Source organism: Seriola lalandi, unplaced genomic scaffold, assembly GCF_002814215.2.
Source record: "Seriola lalandi dorsalis isolate HSWRI2012SDOR001 ecotype SW California unplaced genomic scaffold, Sedor1 jcf7180002054672, whole genome shotgun sequence".
NCBI classification, from domain to species: domain Eukaryota; kingdom Metazoa; phylum Chordata; class Actinopteri; order Carangiformes; family Carangidae; genus Seriola; species Seriola lalandi.
The window spans coordinates 2,358,911-2,378,491 of NW_019525225.1; the positions used below are offsets into that span (position 1 = coordinate 2,358,911).

General features: G+C 39.6%; 2 protein-coding genes across 4 annotated transcripts in view; one reads left to right on the forward strand and one right to left on the reverse strand.

Moving 5' to 3' along the window:
* Window positions 1-1,107: 1,107 nt before the first annotated feature.
* On the reverse strand, window positions 1,108-11,147 carry mepcea (methylphosphate capping enzyme a). 3 transcript variants are annotated; one of them, XM_023421518.2, is made up of 5 exons: window positions 10,814-11,147; window positions 8,218-10,109; window positions 5,833-6,051; window positions 5,562-5,685; window positions 1,108-5,466 (listed from the first exon to the last, which is right to left on the reverse strand). In XM_023421518.2, exons 2-5 carry the CDS (start codon window positions 10,060-10,062, stop codon window positions 5,432-5,434), a joined length of 2,223 nt encoding a protein of 740 aa, XP_023277286.1. In that variant the 5' UTR covers window positions 10,063-10,109; window positions 10,814-11,147; the 3' UTR covers window positions 1,108-5,431. The 3 variants fall into 3 exon arrangements, with proteins under 3 accessions (XP_023277286.1, XP_087034156.1, XP_087034157.1); XM_087178030.1 differs by lacking the exon at window positions 10,814-11,147 and adding an exon at window positions 10,687-10,800; XM_087178031.1 differs by lacking the exon at window positions 10,814-11,147 and adding an exon at window positions 10,533-10,663.
* LOC111666241 (serine/threonine-protein kinase PAK 3) overlaps window positions 10,386-19,581 on the forward strand; it is a 41,606-nt gene continuing 32,410 nt past the window's right edge. Inside the window, exons 1-3 of the mRNA XM_023421522.2 lie at window positions 10,386-10,406; window positions 11,878-11,944; window positions 12,064-12,155. The gene's annotated coding sequence lies outside the window, so the exon portion shown is untranslated. The remainder of the gene's footprint in view (window positions 10,407-11,877; window positions 11,945-12,063; window positions 12,156-19,581) is intronic.

Here is a 19,581-nt window from a genome sequence, read left to right on the forward strand (position 1 = left end):
GGAGCACTGCAGACGGGGTGTTCCTTGAAGTTTGTTTGCCTGAGGAGGATCTCTGAAGCTCTGTTAGAGCGCACCTTTGGGTCTTCTGTCACTTCAAATGTGTCTTCACTCTTCCTTGAGTCTGCTCCTCGCTACAATTTTCTGAGCTGACTTCATGGATTGGTTTTTGCTCTGACATGAATCTTGAACTGTGTTATCTTTCATACAACGTGCTGAAGGGCAGGGAGTTTGAAGAGAAATTGTAAGGATGAAACAACACGTCTCTGAGGTCAGTTTAGAGCATCACAGCAAATGGTCTGAAATCATGTACATGAGATATTTCTGTAAATGGACAAAGATTATGTGCAGACTAAATAATAATACACTTGCAAATCGACAACAACCAGAAGCAGAAAAGTATAAAAATAAAGATGAGTGAACACTCAATGGTGGCCATTGTACCACATAACAAAAGTAACACCTGTACAATATTATGCAATCCACTAAATAGCCCTGTAATAGACACTATCACTGGGATGCTGTTGTACTGCAATACCTGGCAGTACAACACATTGTTCCAACTGAAATTTGGACTGTAGGCCTGTCTTGGATTATCATGGAGGCTTTTATAGGGAGACATAAACTGCATGAAATGACTTCTCCCTTGATACAGCAGCAGCTAGATCACATGAAAGGTCACAAGACTTTACTTCCCACATACCTGGAAAAAAAAATCTCTCTCCTGGTGACATCAATCAACCTTGACCTGTTTCCAGATGAAGGGGATGGATTTGCTTTTAACTTACCACGTCCTTCAAAAGTAAGTTACTAACCTCTTTATAGACGCTGTGATGATCATCTCAATAAGGACAGATATGGGCAGACCACAGATATTGCTCACTACTTCTTGCTTATCAGAGGAGCTTTTGAATACAGGTCATGTGTGAGCTAGCAAACTGTGGCATGACTAATAAGACGGCAGCCCAACAAGACACATAACAGACTGTTTACTATGAAAACAAAAATTAATTAGAGAGAGTAGTCCATACCTTAATGTCTGTACCTACTTCCATCCAAAAAGAAATAACCTTTAAATGTTCTGTATAAGCAAATAGTGAAACCACCAAATCTGGAACCACTTTTAATCAATTAAAATGTTACATAGAGAAACATTCAGATATATCTTGTTGTTCAGAGGCATGAAAATTAAAAGCTTCCCTGACAGAGGGCTAATTTTATTCCAACAGTTTTTCCATAAAACTGGTTCTAGGAAAATTAGGGTACATGTAAAACATCAACTTGAACTGCAAAAAAATGTACTAAACTAGTTTAATTCCCTCGAGTCATTATCAGTGCAAATTCAACAGGAAGAGGTGAATTTTAGTGCCATTAAAAATCATACACCCCTTGAATTTATGCATTCGTTGTGCTCCAAAGAGATTAACATCTTTTTTTTCCTTTAAGACATCCAGTTTAAGCTTTATTATTTCAGTTTTAGAACAAATTTAGGTACATGTGTTACAAAACTTCTAATAAATTAGAAGCGAGTATGCAACTGTAAGTAAAGTTGTTCCTGTGTCAGAGTGTTATTGTGTTTCTGACAAAAATTGTATTATTTCATTGTGATTGCTGTTCAAACGTTATAATCAGGTTGTAGCTACTGGTTTTAAACATTATAGTTTCCATTATTCCATTAGTTATAGGACGAGTTGAAGTTAAGTAAAATGTAAGCATAGTCTTGAATGTGAGGTTTACTTTCTGTGGCATTTACAGATCTGCTGCACAAAGCAGGATTACTAATTTACCTGCATCATATAGTTAAATAAAAGCCAGAGCAGCTCTTTCTCTCAACAAAATGCCAGATAACAAAATGCTAGAATTCACTAAACTACTTCTTGGAATGGCTCCCAGTCTTCAAGTTGCAAATACAAAACTATGTAAATACATTAAAATAAATTAAAAAAATTGAAAAATACAACAGGTTGTGCTTTGATTGCAATGTATCTTGTAATATTTACCTTTTGTGTTCTTTGCAACATGAAAACCTGGACGCTTAAGCTTTCACATTCAATGCTACACTGGTTTTCTTAACTTCAATCCATTATACACTTGAATTATGATGGAATCAATTTTTGCTGGCTAAAAAGGCAGAAGCACAAATGTTGCACAATATTGTACTGTAAACTACAACCGGAATATGAGGTCTGATCATCATAGGTTTTAAAATAGTAATATTTCTCATTAGCATTACACCTTGTCGATGCAAGGGGTGTTAGATTTAATACACCCTATTTTTGTGTAATTTCCTTTCATTCATGACTTTGCACAACTTTGTGCAAAACCTCAAGGGAAGTACAAAAGTTTTTACAGCACTGTATATAACAACATATCATTTCACATCTCCAGCAAAGACATGCTTTAGCTTGACTACCTGGAATTACAAGTCAGACCTACTGGGTTAAAATCTGTAAGATACCGCTGCTGAGACAGTAAGGTGCAATCTTTAACACAAGTTAGCTTTAAACAATTCATTTTTCAAATAAAATGCTTATTATGTGACCTGCAAAAAGCAAAACTTTTGTTAATAATGCAAAAAGCAAAATGCCCCTTGCAGTGGGCTGATCTAAGCCTGAGAATCCGATTGTCTGAGCTTAGGAGGAAGGTGTGATTTGGTGCTTTTGTGTCTGTTGGGCCAACTGAGGTTGAGGCCAATTCACTTTCAATTCAAAATGTAACCTGAAGCTTCATTTAATAGGTTAATCAGTGTTCCACAACTTGTTATAAAAAGTCTGATGGAAAAAGTATGCAAATCTTTCTTGATTTTGAATCATTTTAAAATGTCTATAGCATGTCAAATGAAGTGAAATGAGAGTGCGTTAACACAAACACTCCTTTCAAACAGTTTATAAAAAAAATAAAGAGCTAATCTAACAATCCATGTGCCTGCCAGGACAGAAAAAAAGCAAACACATCAGAACTTTGCAATGTACATTTTCATTTGTTGTTACAGAGCCGGATTAGCGATCCGTTTTAGGACGAAAAACTCTGACCTGTGACTCACCCGCAAATTGGCAGCAAACATTTGAAAACAAGACAAAAACAAATCCACTGGAAAATGACAAAAGCAGTTATGAACTTAATATTGACAACAGTGAAACAAAATTTGCAAACTTATTTACATTGATCACGTACTAAAATAGAAACATACATTATCCATCATCTCCTACCCTAGTGTGCCAAATACTATGACTGAATCAGTCACCAAAAAAAGGAAGATTTTCTGTCCCAGCCACTTCAAATGAAAGGTTGTAGATGAGCAGTGCTCAATGCACACCAATTAAGATACAATCACAAAGACTGTCATAACTGTCCTCATTAGGCCAAAGACTAAGATGATGATGGCATATTTTGTCAAATTCAAGAGCAAATGACCCATAAAATATTTTGGCAGCGCTTCAATACAAACAGCATATTAATATTCAAATTTGGTATAAAGTCATACGGATATATTCCAGTACTTTTAGTAACAATCCATTTTCTACAAATGTAAATTTTTGTTCATCCTCACAGAAGGTGAGTTCAACTCAGGAGCTACAAAAGCACTAGAGTATTTTAAGTGATTCTGATGCGGTTTGAATTAATGCCTGTCCAGTCGAGATGATCAGACCACACAAAACTATGTACGTGCCAGAATTATACAGCACTGAAGAAGATCTAGCATGTCTACTAACAGTTTTACTCTCAGTCAGCACCTCATGAAGGACACTGCAAACACGTAACGTAGGGCTATGGCTTAACTGTCATGGAAAAAAAAAAGAAAAGAAATAGATCACTGCATGCTACACATTGACTTTGCAAAATAGTCCTTGTGGTCTCTGGGCTGAATTATCTTGAGCTGAGCCCAACACCTGCGTGTCATCACAGCTCAGCCCCCTTCCATTAGGATGGAGCATCGAAAATGCTTGAAGAACCCATGAAGTGATCTGTTGCTTCTTAAATGGTAAAGTTTACACTCAAAACAGCCCAAACCCCTTTTTCCTTGAAAACAAAGATATGAACATTTTCAATGTGCACTTAGGGATGTAACATTTTATCTGTCAGTTTTGAAATGCTAAGTATGCCCAATGATAGTAAGCCTTATTCAACTATATGCTGTCTCCATGTAAAATGATAGAATCTAATGTTTGTGTTTGGGTCACCGGGGCCACTGACTTACCAATTTGCCCAGCATTACCTTTATACAGCTACATACACTTAAGCTGCACGACAAATTTCACCGTGCTGATAAAGGGGGAAAAAAATACAGCACTCGGACGCAACACGGACTGGGTTCAACAGTCAACATTTCACAAGATCTTTTGCTGTTTTGGCTGTTTTGAGTGCACCTTTCTCATTGTGCATCATTATCTTTATCACATTGACATTTTTCAAAGGTCTCCAACTTGTGCAATCTAGGAGCTTTTTGTATATCAAACTGTGGAGTTACAGCTCTGTAACAGATCAAAGTTAATTCGGCTCTTATGCCTATTTTGCAAAATAATGACAAAACAATCTACATACTAGGGTTGGGAGATAAGACAAACACATCAGCTATTAGTGATACACTGACTATGGCTGATGGTCTTTGGCTGTTTTAAAATCAACAAAATATGCGCATTTATATAAGACTGCTGCATCAAGAATTAAGGCCATAATGTAAATATTTAACAACTAAGAACATTTTCTGTGCCATGAGTAGTTGCAATTGAGCCGGCAATATGGGCTTCATTTACCAACAGCCTGCAGTGTCCTTTACCTGCACTCCAGAGTGGCTGTTAAAGAGACATCATGTCAGTGTAAGATCTGTTAAATGGCTTTGTAATCCAGTGACAAGCTGCAGTTTTGCAGTGAGCTAATCTATTGAACACACCGGCTACTGCCAGTTGAAGTTGTAACGATGGCCAATTGGGAAAGTCTGTCTTTTATCCCCCAACCCTAATATGTATAATGTATGGTGATGCGGTGGCACAGAACAAAGTTATGAAAGTAAAGATATATGGCCAAAGGTATTCAAACATGTGTTATGGCCTGCCATCAAATTGGGGCATCATTAGCACTTGGACAGTCTGAGGAACTGATCAGATGAGCACGTCTTCCACAGTCCAGCCAAACTATGATATTTGGCTCCAGGTTACACACTGTAGATCCTGTCTGAGTTCACTCGATATTTTAAGAATTTGTAGTCACAGAAAACTCTGATAGGTGCCTCTTCTTCACAGGTATTGTCTTTACAAAATTAATTCCACTTTTGGTCCCATTCCTCCTTTCTGAATTTCATCTTCAGCGTCTGAAGAGTCTGGAGTAACTGTTAAGGATTCACGATGATTCCTTGCAGTCCAGGGCAGCTGGCTGGCTTGAATGTATGATGGTGGTTCAGGCTACTCACATTCAATGATCTTCAAGGCAGGAGCGGTCATTTGTGAAATAAGTAGATTGGCCTCTGAAAACCTGTCATAATGGAAAGAAAAGTGGATCATGGCATCGAGCTACAACAGTAAATAACAAGAAGGACATAAACTGGCACTGACAAATTATTAATTTACCTCTTATTGAACATTTAGGGGCACCAAGGTACTCGAAACTGGTGAAGCCCACCTCAGTTGTAAGGTATGATGGAAACTGCTCAGGTTTGAGGTGGATGCTGTGATAATTCCTGCTAATATTATCCTGTCACATGAGAGAGAAAACAAGAATTTCTTATATTTCAGTAAAACAGTAAAAACGTTTTAAAACCACCGACTGCTACCAATATCTAGGCACAGTTGTGTTGTTAGAGAAGTCACGATGTGCATCACAATCATCTCAGTTTCTTACAGTCAGCTTTCTCCTCCTCACGTAGGACTCCCACGGCTGTGGCTCCAGGATGAACATGCCTCCAGGACGGAGATGTCTGTAGACTCTCTTGAAGAGCCGCTTGAGGCCACTGTCTCCCCAGTTCAGGTGAACCCATTTGGTAACGCTCAGGCACAGGATCACGTCGTACTCTGGCCGCTGAGTCACAAGCAGGTTATCATTCTCCAGTACATAATTGGCCTAAAGGAAAAAAAAAAAAAAAAAAAAAAGGTGCGGTGAGAAAAACATGGACTTCACTGGATGAACATTTTTGGGGAAATTTAGTGCTATACAACTCTAAACGACTCTTTGGTCCTTTATCAAGTAAAGATGTTAAGTTTAGGTGGCTCCCCGCTTCACTCTGTCTGGATCATTGTAAATTATTATTATTTTTTTTTATACTCTTTATTTGTCTTTGGGAACTTACAATGTCTATTTATTTTCTGACATTTTATATAACAATAAATTATTATTTGAAAAAAAATTGATTAATCAATAATGAAAATTATCTTGTAGGTAGAAACAATGAGTGCTACAGCTGAAAACGTTTGCATGCTATGATCAATAACAATAGTAAAGAATAGAAAGGGCAAAGGGTCACAGCAACTCCAGTTACAATACACAGATATTTTTGATTTTATATGCAGTGTATATATATATATATATATATATATATATATATATATATATATATATATATATATCATACAATTGCTAAGTATAGCAGTAGGACCCTAGAAAGGACTGATATGCATGATTGATGCTGAATGAGAAAAACAGATAACAGTAGAGCAGAGTTGAGAAGAAACAGATGGCGAGTGTTATTTGATCCTGATCATCCTTTAAATAGAATACAACTGAGAACAAAGTCTGCTTTTTTAGTATACATTTTGACATTTTGAAATGTCATATCAGGAAAAGCACTGGTGTAACTCATTAGCAAGGGTTTGATCTACCACAGATCCAAGATGGGTGATAAAGGATCAAGATTTGCCTCCTGATCACTGAAACTGTATTTTCTAATTTTTCTAATTTGGGAATTGATAAGAATTTAGCAATAAGGAAAAACAACTGTTATATTAAATCAATATATCCTTTCCCTCAGCTTTCCACGCTCTCACTCGATACCAGGGAAGGTTTGTCAAACAAATGCTACACAGACTGACATTTCTCTTTCAAATCCATCTTTTATTGTGCAGACTGAGGGAGTTCAGGCGTTCATCTTGATGCCTCTCACTGATTTACAGAATAAGCTCTGTGCTACACTGCCGTTAACTCTAATGCTCAAAGCAAGGGGGGTGGTTATTGATTTCATTCAGAGACGCTACAGTTTCTGCATCTAACCAATTCATGTAGCTGCCTACATACAGCCTGTAGGCACAAGGCCAGTGGAGTGAAGTAACTTCCATAGAAATGATAATAATAAAACCCTTAATGAGAAAACTTTAAGCTGTAAAAGAAAAGCTGTCAAAATATTTGTCAAATTCTAAATGAAGGCTGGCAATTGAAAAGCTGATGCCATTAGAATCAACATCAATCTGGTGAAAAGGACAGACTGCTGCCTCTTTGCTGCTTCTATCTTTCAGTTCCCAACATCACCTTCAGAGATTAGGGAGCCTCTAGTTTAAAAAAAAAACCAAACAAACAAACAAAAAAAAACCCACACACACCAAGGTGCGCAACACACAAATAATTTTAAGCAGGGCAAACCTGTGGTCAATCCCTCTTTACTCACAGTTTGAGACAGTGAAGATAAATTTAAGATACATAAATGAAGTGGTGCAGATGCTTCTTTATTAGTAACTATGACAAGAGAGCAACATGTTTGCTTTATATATTATTATTAATCTATAAGAAAAGAGAAGCCTGGGTCTTTTTGACTGATAGCTGAGTATCTTTTGTTTTAACAGGAAAACAAGAACTTAAACAATGCATCCAATCATGCAATATTTCAATGTTAACTTTGCATGCAATTCAAGGCTGCTATTCCCTTTTCTGGTAAGTTAATACCATACATGTATTCTCTAGATAGGCTGCATGATTCAGGCTGCATGCTTTAATGAGGCTGACTGTGCTGTGACGGTGCTACCCCTAATTTAGATACAAGACAATTACCATCATCATCATCATCATCAGGTTCCAGGGAGAATAAGTGGGCGCACAAATTCTATGAAGTCCTCAGACAGTCAGAGCTCAGAGACTTTCACCTAACACAAAGCCTTTTTCTTATCAGATCTGTTTGGGTGTGTTTAAGGGCTAGCTCACTGTGAAGTACTGAATTTGATTCTACTATCATCTCGGCTCCCAAGATGCAAGAACATGGCAACTACACTGCATCAGATGTTCACACATAGAAAGCCATCTTACCTTGATGAAGGACACATTTGAGGGGAACTCCCCGGGCTGTGTGGTGGGTGTCTCTGTCAGTGGAGGTGCAGCGATGGGCCCCCTGGAGATCCGTAGGGACATAGGAAAAGAGCAGCTTACAGAGTGATCAGTGGGGTTTGAATCACAATCTTCCTGCTCCATTTCCTCTGTTTTGCTGTCCTGCCTCTGGGTCCCTGCCTCATCTGTGTGACAGGAGTCATTGTCATTTACAGCGTCTGCAGGGCCACTTTCTCCTTTCACTGGTTTCCCATTTTCATCCCTGCTCTCGGCTTCATTGTGCTTCTTTTCTGTGCCTGTGTGACTCTCATTTCCATTCCTCTCCTCCTGTTTAGTGCTCTTTTTCTCCTGCATTGCACGCCTGGCCTCTTGGGTCTGCAGCTCCGAAAGATAATGTCTAATGTTCTTTCGGGCTGCATGTACCAGTCCACTGTCAATATCCAGGCCCAATATTCGTGCAGGTCTAAGCATTTTGGCAATATAAAGCGTTAGATGGCCTGCGTTGCACCCCAAATCCAGTACGTCTTTACCTTCAAACCATTCTGGACGAAATACACGCATCCGTGGGTCTTCACTAGCACCTGGGTTGCGGTAGCCATAATACTTGTTGTAGTTCCCATACTGGAACTTCCTCTGTTGCTCCTTCGCCTGGTTGTGGGGCTGCTGGTGCTGGCGGCCTCCCAGGCCTGTTCTAGGACCACTTCTTGGTGTGTGGAAAGACTGAGAATTTTTCTGTCCCCCTGTACTACAACTTCTGTCTCCAGATCCTGACTTTCCAATGGGGGTGGAATGGGTTACAGGGGTCTCCATTTTGCCGGAGTTGCGCCTACGTTTGCGTCTGCTTGTGTGCTGGTTTGGTCCTCCCGATATGGAGGACGTGGAATCCTCCAAGGAAATGGATGTCATCTCCTCCTTGCAGCTGGCTGAGTTGTCAGCTGAGTGCTCATGGGAGTCCTCTGTGACACTGGAGAAACTGTTGGACTCTTTGGAGACATCTAGAGCAGAACATGAGGCTAACATACCTGGAAGCGGTGCGGAGGTGCTGGTTTTAACCTCACTTTTTCCTAATTCTGAGAGGTTGATCTGTGTGGTTGAAATCCCACTGCCACCGCCGCCGCCGCCGCCGCCGCCACCGCCACCACCGCCACCGCCACCACCACCTCCACCATGGTGTCTATTGCGGTGTCTCTTCCTTCCACCACTCTTGAAGGGGGACACCAAAAAGCTGCTGTCTGCTATCCCGCTGTTCAGGTTCAACGGATCTGTGATGTCTCTGGGGATAAGGATCTCCACAGGGTCTCTACTCTTTGCTGGCAGAGGGGAGGATTTGGGCGTCTCTGCATTCAGTGCCTTGTTGACCTCCTCATCCAGCAGACTGTTGAGATTCAGTGGGTCAAAAATGTTCCCACCCAGAAGGAAGTTGGTAGGCAGGACGGAGTCACTCTCAGAGTTGGCCCTTCGTCTCCTCTTGCCAGATGTCGGATGCTTGAAACTGGAGTTTGCTGTGTTGCGCCGTTTCGTTAGTTTTGTTTGTTGCTGTTGTTTGGAATGATGAAAGCTGTTCCTGCGATTGATGTTATTCTCGTTCCCTCTGGCTCTCTGTTCAGCATTGTCTGAGTGGGTGAGCGTGTCAGTCGTACTGGTATGTTTAGGTGAGGCTGCAGTGCCCGGGACAGGACATGCAGCTGCAAAGTCAGGGGTGGCTGCGGTACCCTCCACCATTACAGATATACTACTGTAACCTCCAGTACAATCTGAGAGCTGCAGAGATGAAGTTGAGCTGGCCTGTGGGCTGCCAGTTTTTACAGTATCCTCATCGACAGACATCTCTTCTGGTTTCCAGAGCTGATGCAGACATGGAAGTTTTCCTTGATCTGAAAGTCCCAGAGAACATCAGTTAAATGAAAACATTTGAAATAATCTACTGAGTAGCATAAATCATTTCAAGCACAGTGAACAATATTACATAAAAGGAGGTTCTTCACACTTGCAAACTCAAGTCACTCATACCAGTCTAAGTTGGCTAACATTACTACTAGGTTATGCTTCTGGGATCCTCAAACCTACATCAAATCCAGGGACCTGCGCCCTCCAGGGGGCAACTTAAAAAGGTTCAGCTTAAGTTCACGTCGTGGTCAATTACTTTGAATTTACAGAGGGGGGTGTACAAGGTAACCATTTACTTTTTCACTATTGTTGCACTAACAACAAAAGTCTCACTTAAAATGCAGAGTCTCAATGATAACAACATTATCAGCCTGAGGATTTGAAGCATGTCTGCTCAGGGGGTTACTGACCTGAAAAGTTTGGGAGTCTATGTGTTGGATAGTTATCTAGTTAGCAAGCTAGCTCCTAGCTTCTCTATCGCGGGCCAGAAGACTGAAACGTCGAGTAAACGTTCAGCTCCACTCCGGTCAAAAAGCGGTATTAGACAAACAGTCAAGTACCCACATCGATATGCTGCTGCCTGAACCCTCTAAAACCGTGAGTCACATTTATGAAAGTGATACTATCTTCCAGATGGCCACCTATTCGCAAACAGTCAACAGTGTAGTCACCATCAAAATAACAGTCTCACCTCGCAGTTCTCCCCGCCTCCGGCCGGACTGTCACTACCCCGCACTCCCTCGACTCGAGCTAACGTTAGCGTAGCTAGCACACAAGTGTCCCTACATCAATACAACGCTGGCAGGGCAACACAAACACGTAAGAAAACACAGCGCGGTTGTTCCGTGCCACTCTGTCCGCCGCAACGGCTCCTCTGCTCTCCAAACTGTCTTGACTACTTCTTCAGTCAACTCCTAGTCGCCCAGTGTCAGGCAGGTTGGTGAATAAATTATTCCACTCGCTGATAGAGTCGGCATGGCGGCGCATCCGGGCTCCGAGCTGTAGCCCAAGATGACTGGGGCGGAGATCTCTGACTGGTGCCCGCAAGGTGGTGAGGAGGACTCAGTCTCTAGGATATTATAATGAGCCTCACTGATCTTCATGCTGGTTAACATGAGGGCTACAAGTTCTGATTGTTTTCCTTATCGATTAATAAGTCAAGTAGCCTATTGTTAAATTTAACCAATTCATTGTTCAGTTTGAATGAACATGAATGTGAGTATATTAATCAACAAATCGCTCCAGGCCTTACTCTGGTGTATCATTGCAGAGTAATGTAGGCCTGTTAGATACTTTTAATATATTTTCAATTCAAAATATAGTCATCACTGTACATAGCTATAAGCTTAAATTGGCATTTTTTCAGTTTTCACTACGGATCAACACATTACTAATAAGAATGAACATTTTCGCTCTGAATATTCTAATTACTAAAGTGCAAGAAAGACCTTCTTGTCTGCAACCAGGTCCTTGTCAGGATTAAACACATAGCCTACAGATTTTCATATACTGACTTGAAATTCAAAAAATGTCATTATTCAGAAATTTATTACCAGGATTTCTACTGTTTAAGACTAAATGTAATGTGCAGAAAATGACTAAGGCCTAGACTTTTATGTTTCAGAGTGCATTTTGAGCAGCCACGATGACACAATGATTGTAGCCTCATGCAGTTTATATATTAAGGAGACTAAATCCCAAAATGTATCTTCTTTTTTTTTTTTTTTTTTAAACTTTTGTCTTCTCTCTGCACAGATGGAGGAGTGACCTATATAACATGGACCATGAAGGTATGCAGTGTGAATGCAACTTCAAGCTCATGGTAAGGTTGCTCAAAAAATCATGCCAAATGCCAAATATTTGTTGTTGCTATATGTCAGTTCTAAACACACACTAAACACTTGGTTATTATCTTTTTTTTCTTTCTTTTTTTTATCACAGCATCGCAGCCATGGCTAAAATCCACAAACCAGCTATAGGTGCGTTGGTTTAATGACACCTTCACCATCAACTTCAAGGCCACAAACTGCATGGTAGGTTTGTTCATCCTATCATTGCCCCCCTGACCAGTATCTAGAATAAGCCTGAAATTAGAGCTCTGGACGTGAACCAAGAGGAATTTGCTGAGGTAGAAGGGACGCTTCTTGTTACTTCCATCCCTACACTTCAATCTCAGTAGAAGATACTGTATACAGTGGTACTAGTCTGGGGCAGCAAACTGGTCAGTGCTGCTGAAGCCAAGCAAATTCACTATTATTCTATGACCCACCTGTGTCTGGAACATCCTTGAGCTCTGAATGTAAACCTCCTGTTGGTGAGGAAAGAAAGTTTTATACTGTAAAGGTATAAAAAAAAAATATCATTGTATATTCATAAGTTACATCCTTTATGCAGAGTTACTGCTTATATCTGTGTTCTTAATCAAATTACACATACAATATGTTGTTTTATGATCTTATATTGTAGTAAAGGAGCTAGCTAGGAAACTAGCAAACATCTGTTTCAAGAGTGTTTAATTTGTCCATGCTTCTGTCAAGTTCTATCAAATTAAGATATCTAATCTATATATAATCTAATCTTATTAAGATTTCTCAATGCTCCTTAGTGAATGTGGGACACAGTAATTATGTAATGAGATATTGTGCTGAACTAGTCAGGAGGATATCTGAATTTACTGGAGATTTTAGCAGTCCTCCAAATAACCACTAGGGGGAGACAAAAACAAGCGTAATAATATGCAGCACACCATAGGCTGCATGTCCACTTATATACACACTTTAACAGTGTTTCAATTCTCTATCTCGCTCATTCTCTTTAGTCTCCTCTTTTTATTCATGTTGTTTGGTTGTAGTCATGATGATTTTATTGCTGCATCACTGCAAATTGAACCATAAAATGTTGCTGTTCAGCGTTGCCATTAAGTTGGTTTATTTTGGAATAAGAGATGAAGGAATACATTTCTTTTTAGTGGGTAATGTTGTGGTCATGAGAAATTCTCACATTGTGGTTGGTGTGATTAATGAGTCAAAACAACAGAGCGGCCTCTCTCCACCCGGAGAGAGGCTCCAGCCCCAGAAATCTGCAGCTGTGGCAACAGGAATGTTTATGTTTTTAGGTAAAAGATGCCTCCAGTGAAAAGAAAGGAAAACACTACCAACCCTCAAGGAATCTGGCAGGGTTTTGTTTTGAAAAGCTAAAAGAATCTGCAAGATATTATTCTGTAGTTTCTTTAGTGACACTATGGGCTGGACGTTGTTGCTGAAATATATTCTTGCTTTTTCTATTTATTCCCAAACAGTAAGTACTCTAGCAGCTTTAACTCTATCTTTTACCTACTTATGTAAAAACCCAGTATGTAGGCTATAACCACTTGAATCTGAGATGAAAGTACATTAAAAGACATTTTACTGATTTCACCACCTGCTGGCATTTAACATTAAGGGTATAATTAAATGATAATAAAGATAATGATAATAATGATTATAAATAAAAACGTATGATCTCTTATTCACTCAAAAATAACAGCAATCCTGCTAACATCATAAAACTCACAGGAACTGTATCCACACACACCAAAACACACTTTTTTATAATAAAAGCCTCAAATATTTTGTCTTCACCCATAATGTTGTACTAAAATGATAATCATGAGTTATTCTTAGAGGCTAATATGGCACTTGCAAAATGAAATTTCCTAAATAAAAGATGACATGGAAATCTTAATAAATATGCATAAGAAAAACTGCATTTTTTATGCAACTGTAGATGGGACTTTTTTTTTTTTTTCAAATTGGAACCTCACACTCGATATTCTCTGCTGCTGAGTTGACAGCATGCTCCTAATTGGGTTCCAAATCAGTGCCACAGACTGTGTTGGGTAAATGAGTCACCCCCTCTCTAATCTCTATAGAAGGGGAAAATGGGAGAGAGGGTACCTGTTCCCCCGCCTCTGTCCCTCTCTTTTCTCATGTTAATGGGGGTGCGGTCCTCGATCCCGGACACCATCTGCCCTTCCTCAGGGTTTGGGCCCCAAGCACTCCAGACGTGTCCCATTGTTTGTGTGTGTCCAAGCAGAAAGTGGTGAGTACACACGGTTCTTGTGGCCCAAAAGGCTCCTCCATCAAGAGCACGAGCCTGCTGTTCATTAGCCTACATGTGACAGAGCTCGCGTGCCCTGTGTGCAGTAACATCAGGGAAATCCGCCGTTTGTTCTGCCGTGAGCCCAGTTCAGATTTAATGTGTGATGTCATTGTAAGTAACCGTTGGCTGAGGGGTGAATCGACAGGTCAACGTGCTATTTTGAGTATTTTTTTCACCAGTTCATTTTTACATTGATACCATCATTGCCATTACTTTTTTTTTTCACTAAAAATGGATCAAATAGCATTTAACAAAAATAAAATACATGAAGCACAAAACAGCAAAAACAAGGTTTATTCGTTTATTAGTGTAATAAGATGATTAACAAGTTTTGCTAATACCCATCGCCCTGTAAATGAACTGAAGGTGGCGGATGTGGAGCCTTCCTTGATCTAATTATTCTAGCTTTATTGACATGAATCAACCCCACTGAGCTTAGTCAGAATAGCGTTTCTGAGACGTGACAGATGGATGAATCAACTGAAGGCTGGAGACCAAACTATAGTTGCCCTTTCTCAATTTCATTATTGTGGGGGGATGATAACATGACGGATCAAAATGTCATTTGCAGTCTTGGGAAGAATAATTGCAAACGTGCCATGATAACCTTTGATATGATTAATTTCAGGCAAATCAAATAATTCTTCAGATACTGAAAGAAAAGTTATTCAACGTAGTAAATATTCAAAGATAATTAGTTAAATTAGATTACATGTCTGACCTGTGGAGAACATGCTGTTGGCTATGAAACTAAACCAGTAATAACTGGTCAGATGTAACAATAGTCCACAAGCACATCTTTGGTGAGAATGCCACTTCTTAACAACTTCATGAAAAACTGTCCACCATTTTTAATTTGGCATTGCATAGCCAAGGTGTGCGCACCATTTCTGACACGTCCATGAATCCTCATGTGAACTGACAAGGTACCCGACCAGTGACCCAACAACACTGACAAGCAGCTTATGACTTTTCCATCGGGCCTGCCCTCCTCATTTTCAAAGCTACATGCTGCTGGCTGCATTGAGATTAGTTATTGAACAGTCCAAGCAAAGGGAAACAAGGCCGCTTCAGAGGCACAGCACACAATAAGCCAGCTGTCAGTGGGAGGGACTTGTCCAGACCAGCGTTGTCATGGATAGTACTTTTGTTGTTGTGTTGCCCTCTGAGAGCTGATAGGTGCTGCTGCCATCCGCTGATTGATATTGACACAAGGCTTGATTGAGGACAGGCAAGTGAGCAGAGTTAAAGCAGTGTGTGTTCAACACAGAAATGTGAATATGCAAACTCTGTCGTTTGTGAATATCCATGAGAAATGTTACTATGTGAATTGTGTGTTTGTGCAAGCAACACTGTCGCATATAACGACATGGTTAATATGAGACAAAACTTATTTGTTTGTGACATTGTGCTGAAAAATATGCTGAATTGCGCTCCCTTTATCTGTATATCCGACTGGATTGCTAACCACCGGCCATTAACAGTGTGAGGACATTTGCAGGAGCCTATCCTTTTAAATAATTTTTACTTGTACAACAACTGAATAATAACTGATCTTTATAGGCACACACACTCCTCTCTCTAATCCCCAGAGGCTACTCATTTGCCTTCCCACACCTGTTTTACATTCATAGGTGTGTCTCTGAGCATCTCGTTTGCAGCATCAGACCTGGTGTCCTTGCTCAGTGTTTCAAATTACTCAACTGTGTGATTTCACGCTACTATGCTGAATGATAACCTGTGTTGTTATGATACACTAACACTGAAATAATATGGAACCAGAGTCGTTTGATTTTGCACTCGTTTGTTCATTCATAAACCTGTGTATGTCGATGCTTACCGGCTCCCCTGACATGGATCATAGACAAATCCATACCATTTATCACCAATTTGCTAATTATAACATCTCATAATGGCAATTTTTATGTTTTACTTGTTATCAGTTGCAAAATCTGGTTAACTTCACCTGTTTGCCAAACACCATTATAAATGAATGAATAGATTAATATTTAATTGGCACGGCTAACGGCTGAGGTATTTGCTATTTAAAATGTATATTACAATCCCCCATCACCTTTGTTTCACATCAGAATCACATCAAACAGTTTGGAGCTGCCTCATTTTAAAGTTCATGATTATTTAAGTGTAAGATGGATTTGTATATTTTAGATTCCAGTGTCACACAAATGTCATAATAAAAATCCCCAAATCCCTCTTAAGAACGGATTTACCAGACTGTGTTACAATCCAGAGGTTAGAGTGTGTTGAATGGTAAAAGTTGCATTGTAATAGTCAAAATACCAGCCTAATGTTTAAAAGATGAGACTGCACATTACTTTAGGAGAATAAAAACAAAGAAGTTATGAAATGTAGTTGTAATACAGCAGTTCCCATCACCATATCTACTGTGACACATTTCTATTACTTTGCAGTGTAGCTTGAATCATTGCCTGAACACCCGGGTGGATAGATATATTTCAGTGGGACATAAATGCATGTATTCCAGATGCAACACTGCCCCTGAGTGTAAATTAAATAGTTTGGTTGTCATTTGGTTTTATCAGCAGAAATGTTGCAAATTGGTTTATCATCACAGGCCATCATGTATTAGACTTACTGGGAAACTACTGTTGACATTAGACACACACCAGCCTCACAGTCATCAGATAGAGCAGATGATGCAAAATGTCAATAAGACCCCCCTCCTCGCCACCCCCACTGTGGGTCACCACAGATTAGCATTGTGGCCACAGAGGAGTTGTGTTTGAAGACATAAACTAGCATTCGTGATCGGAAACATACGGTAGCAGGAGTCAGATGAAATGCTCCCCCTTAGCCTTAGCATCCTCTCTGAGTAAGCAGGTTGAAACATGTAACATAGCTTACATTTAAAATCTTGGCAAAACAGCCGAGGTGTTAAGTGCACAACATTAAACCTGTATTAAACCACTGTAATCTGTAATTACTGCGCTCTGCTGACAGCGCTTACATTACTGCTGAGCATTTTTCATTCTGAAAAATGGGAAATAGACTTAATGAGCTCCTGTAAAACCATGTGGAACCTATCAATAGCCAATACCCATAATCAGCAGGATAGAGGCCTACTAACCTCAATTATAGTCCTTTGGGGGTAATCTCTGTATAGTGCCAACGAACACAAAAAGTGTGTTTTGTTTTTTTCCTGTTTGTGAATGTAGCTGTAGCATGGGTGAGCGTGACCCATTATCTTTTACATGCCAAGTTACCAGTGGAGGGTTTACAGAAGTTAATCTGATGTGGTAAAATGAAGAGCATTTAATACACTGTCCATACCAGCCCTCTCCCTTCTGTTTTATCCACAGACATCAGCACACTTAGACAAATACCATATAATGCCCTACATGCTTTTTGTTGGGTATTGTGCAATATATTGATAAATCATTTTATCAATCAAAACAGCTGCCAAACATTTTGTAAAAAGTATGAAGTCGCTTTAAAAGCTAAAGTCCTCCAGTGTAGTTCAATGGTGAACAACACTTGATTTAAATGTGCTTGATTCTGTGAATGTTACTGTTATTGTTTTAAAACAATATAACTTGCAGTCTTTACTCTTTTTATTGGCTACATCGCAAAAAAAATGTGTAACTGAGTTCTGTGATGTAATTGTTTTTACACAGGAAATTTGTGTAGAGTCTCATAATAGAAAGAGCTGCCTCATCACAGAAAACCACTGTTTACTGTCATAATATCCCTCTTGAATTTAGTCAAAGAAACTAAACTGACTTGGATGCATGAAACCAGAAAACAGACTTATCATGACTGTGTGCTCTCCTATATGATGTCAGCATTAACTACAAGAAAAACCGCTTAGTTGTTATCACCAGATGGCACAAGTGTGATATTGAGGGAGAGAGATTGTATTGATGCCCATAGCAGAGTGTGAAGTTCAGTTCAGTGGGATTCACCCACACACCTCATCTCTTCTCGTATATCATCATTTCCTGCAGGGCTTGCAAGTCTCTCTGAAGCTTTCCTCTACCTCTGCTCCCAAGGCACAGTGAGCTCTACCATAATAAGATAATGTAAACCATAATTTGATACGCTTTATAGAGTAGTGATTGACCAGTGCTATGATTATTTGATTCTAGACCAAAGGACCTTCCATCTCAAATATCTTCCTTCCATTTTGCAGAATGAAACATTCTTCTTGATCTGATGTAAAAGGATCATCAAGAAATGCTGCTGCACACAAGCATTGATGAAATTACATTCATATTGCAAACAAAAATTGTATGCTGTGTCTGTTGATGGATTTTATGGCTGGCCTGGCTGAGTTTGTAAACCAAAGGGATATTTGAGCAGATGAAATAGATTCAACTGGATTGCAAATCTTCATTGCCATAAAATGAGAAAACTTGTTTTGCCCATTGCAGCTGTGCATGATATTTCCTGTTACCCAGAAGGCAGAAAACTTTCAAAGAACCAATAAAAGGTGCACAAATCTCTGAATTCCCTCTACTAATATACATAAAATACAAAATAAATACAAACAAGACTAGGAGACTGCACCCATGCTTTAGCAGCTCTGTGGGGCTGGACTAAGGCGCAGTGGTGCTTTATACTAAATGGGAACATCAGCTTGCTAACATGCTCACAATAGCACTGCTAACATGCTGATGGTGTAATGTTCATGCTCAAATTTAGCATTTTAGAATGCTAACATTTATACTAAACACAAAATGTAGCTGAGGCTAATGGGAATGCCATTAGTTTTGGAGGTCTTTTAAACCAAATACCAAAACCAAATTAAATGTGCGACAGTGCTAAATGAAAAGTGAAAGGATCACCAGAGATGTTACAATTCATCCTGAGGGGGATATGAATGTTTTTACAATATCCATGGCAATCTATTGAATAGTTGTCAAGACATTTCACCAAAAATCATTAATCATCCAGGAACCATGAATATCTGTAATACATTTTGTGGCATCCAGTACATGTGGACATCTGTCATTGGATAAGTTGGAGCACCGACCTGCTGGTGGCGCTAGAAGAACAGTCAGGGGATCACCAAAGTCATCAGGATTCATCATAATAAATGCTGTACCAAATTGGGCCTGCTGGTGGGACTACATGAAAAGTCTGGGGATGACGAAAGTCATTAGTATTCATCCTCTGGGCACCGTGAATATCTGCACCAAATTTGATTGTAATCTATCAAATACTTGTTGAGATATTTCACTAAAAAACAAAAATGTCAGCTTCACAGTCGCGCCTAAGGAAAAGTCAGGGCATCACCAAAGTCAGTAGTATTCATCCACTGTGGACCATGAATATCTA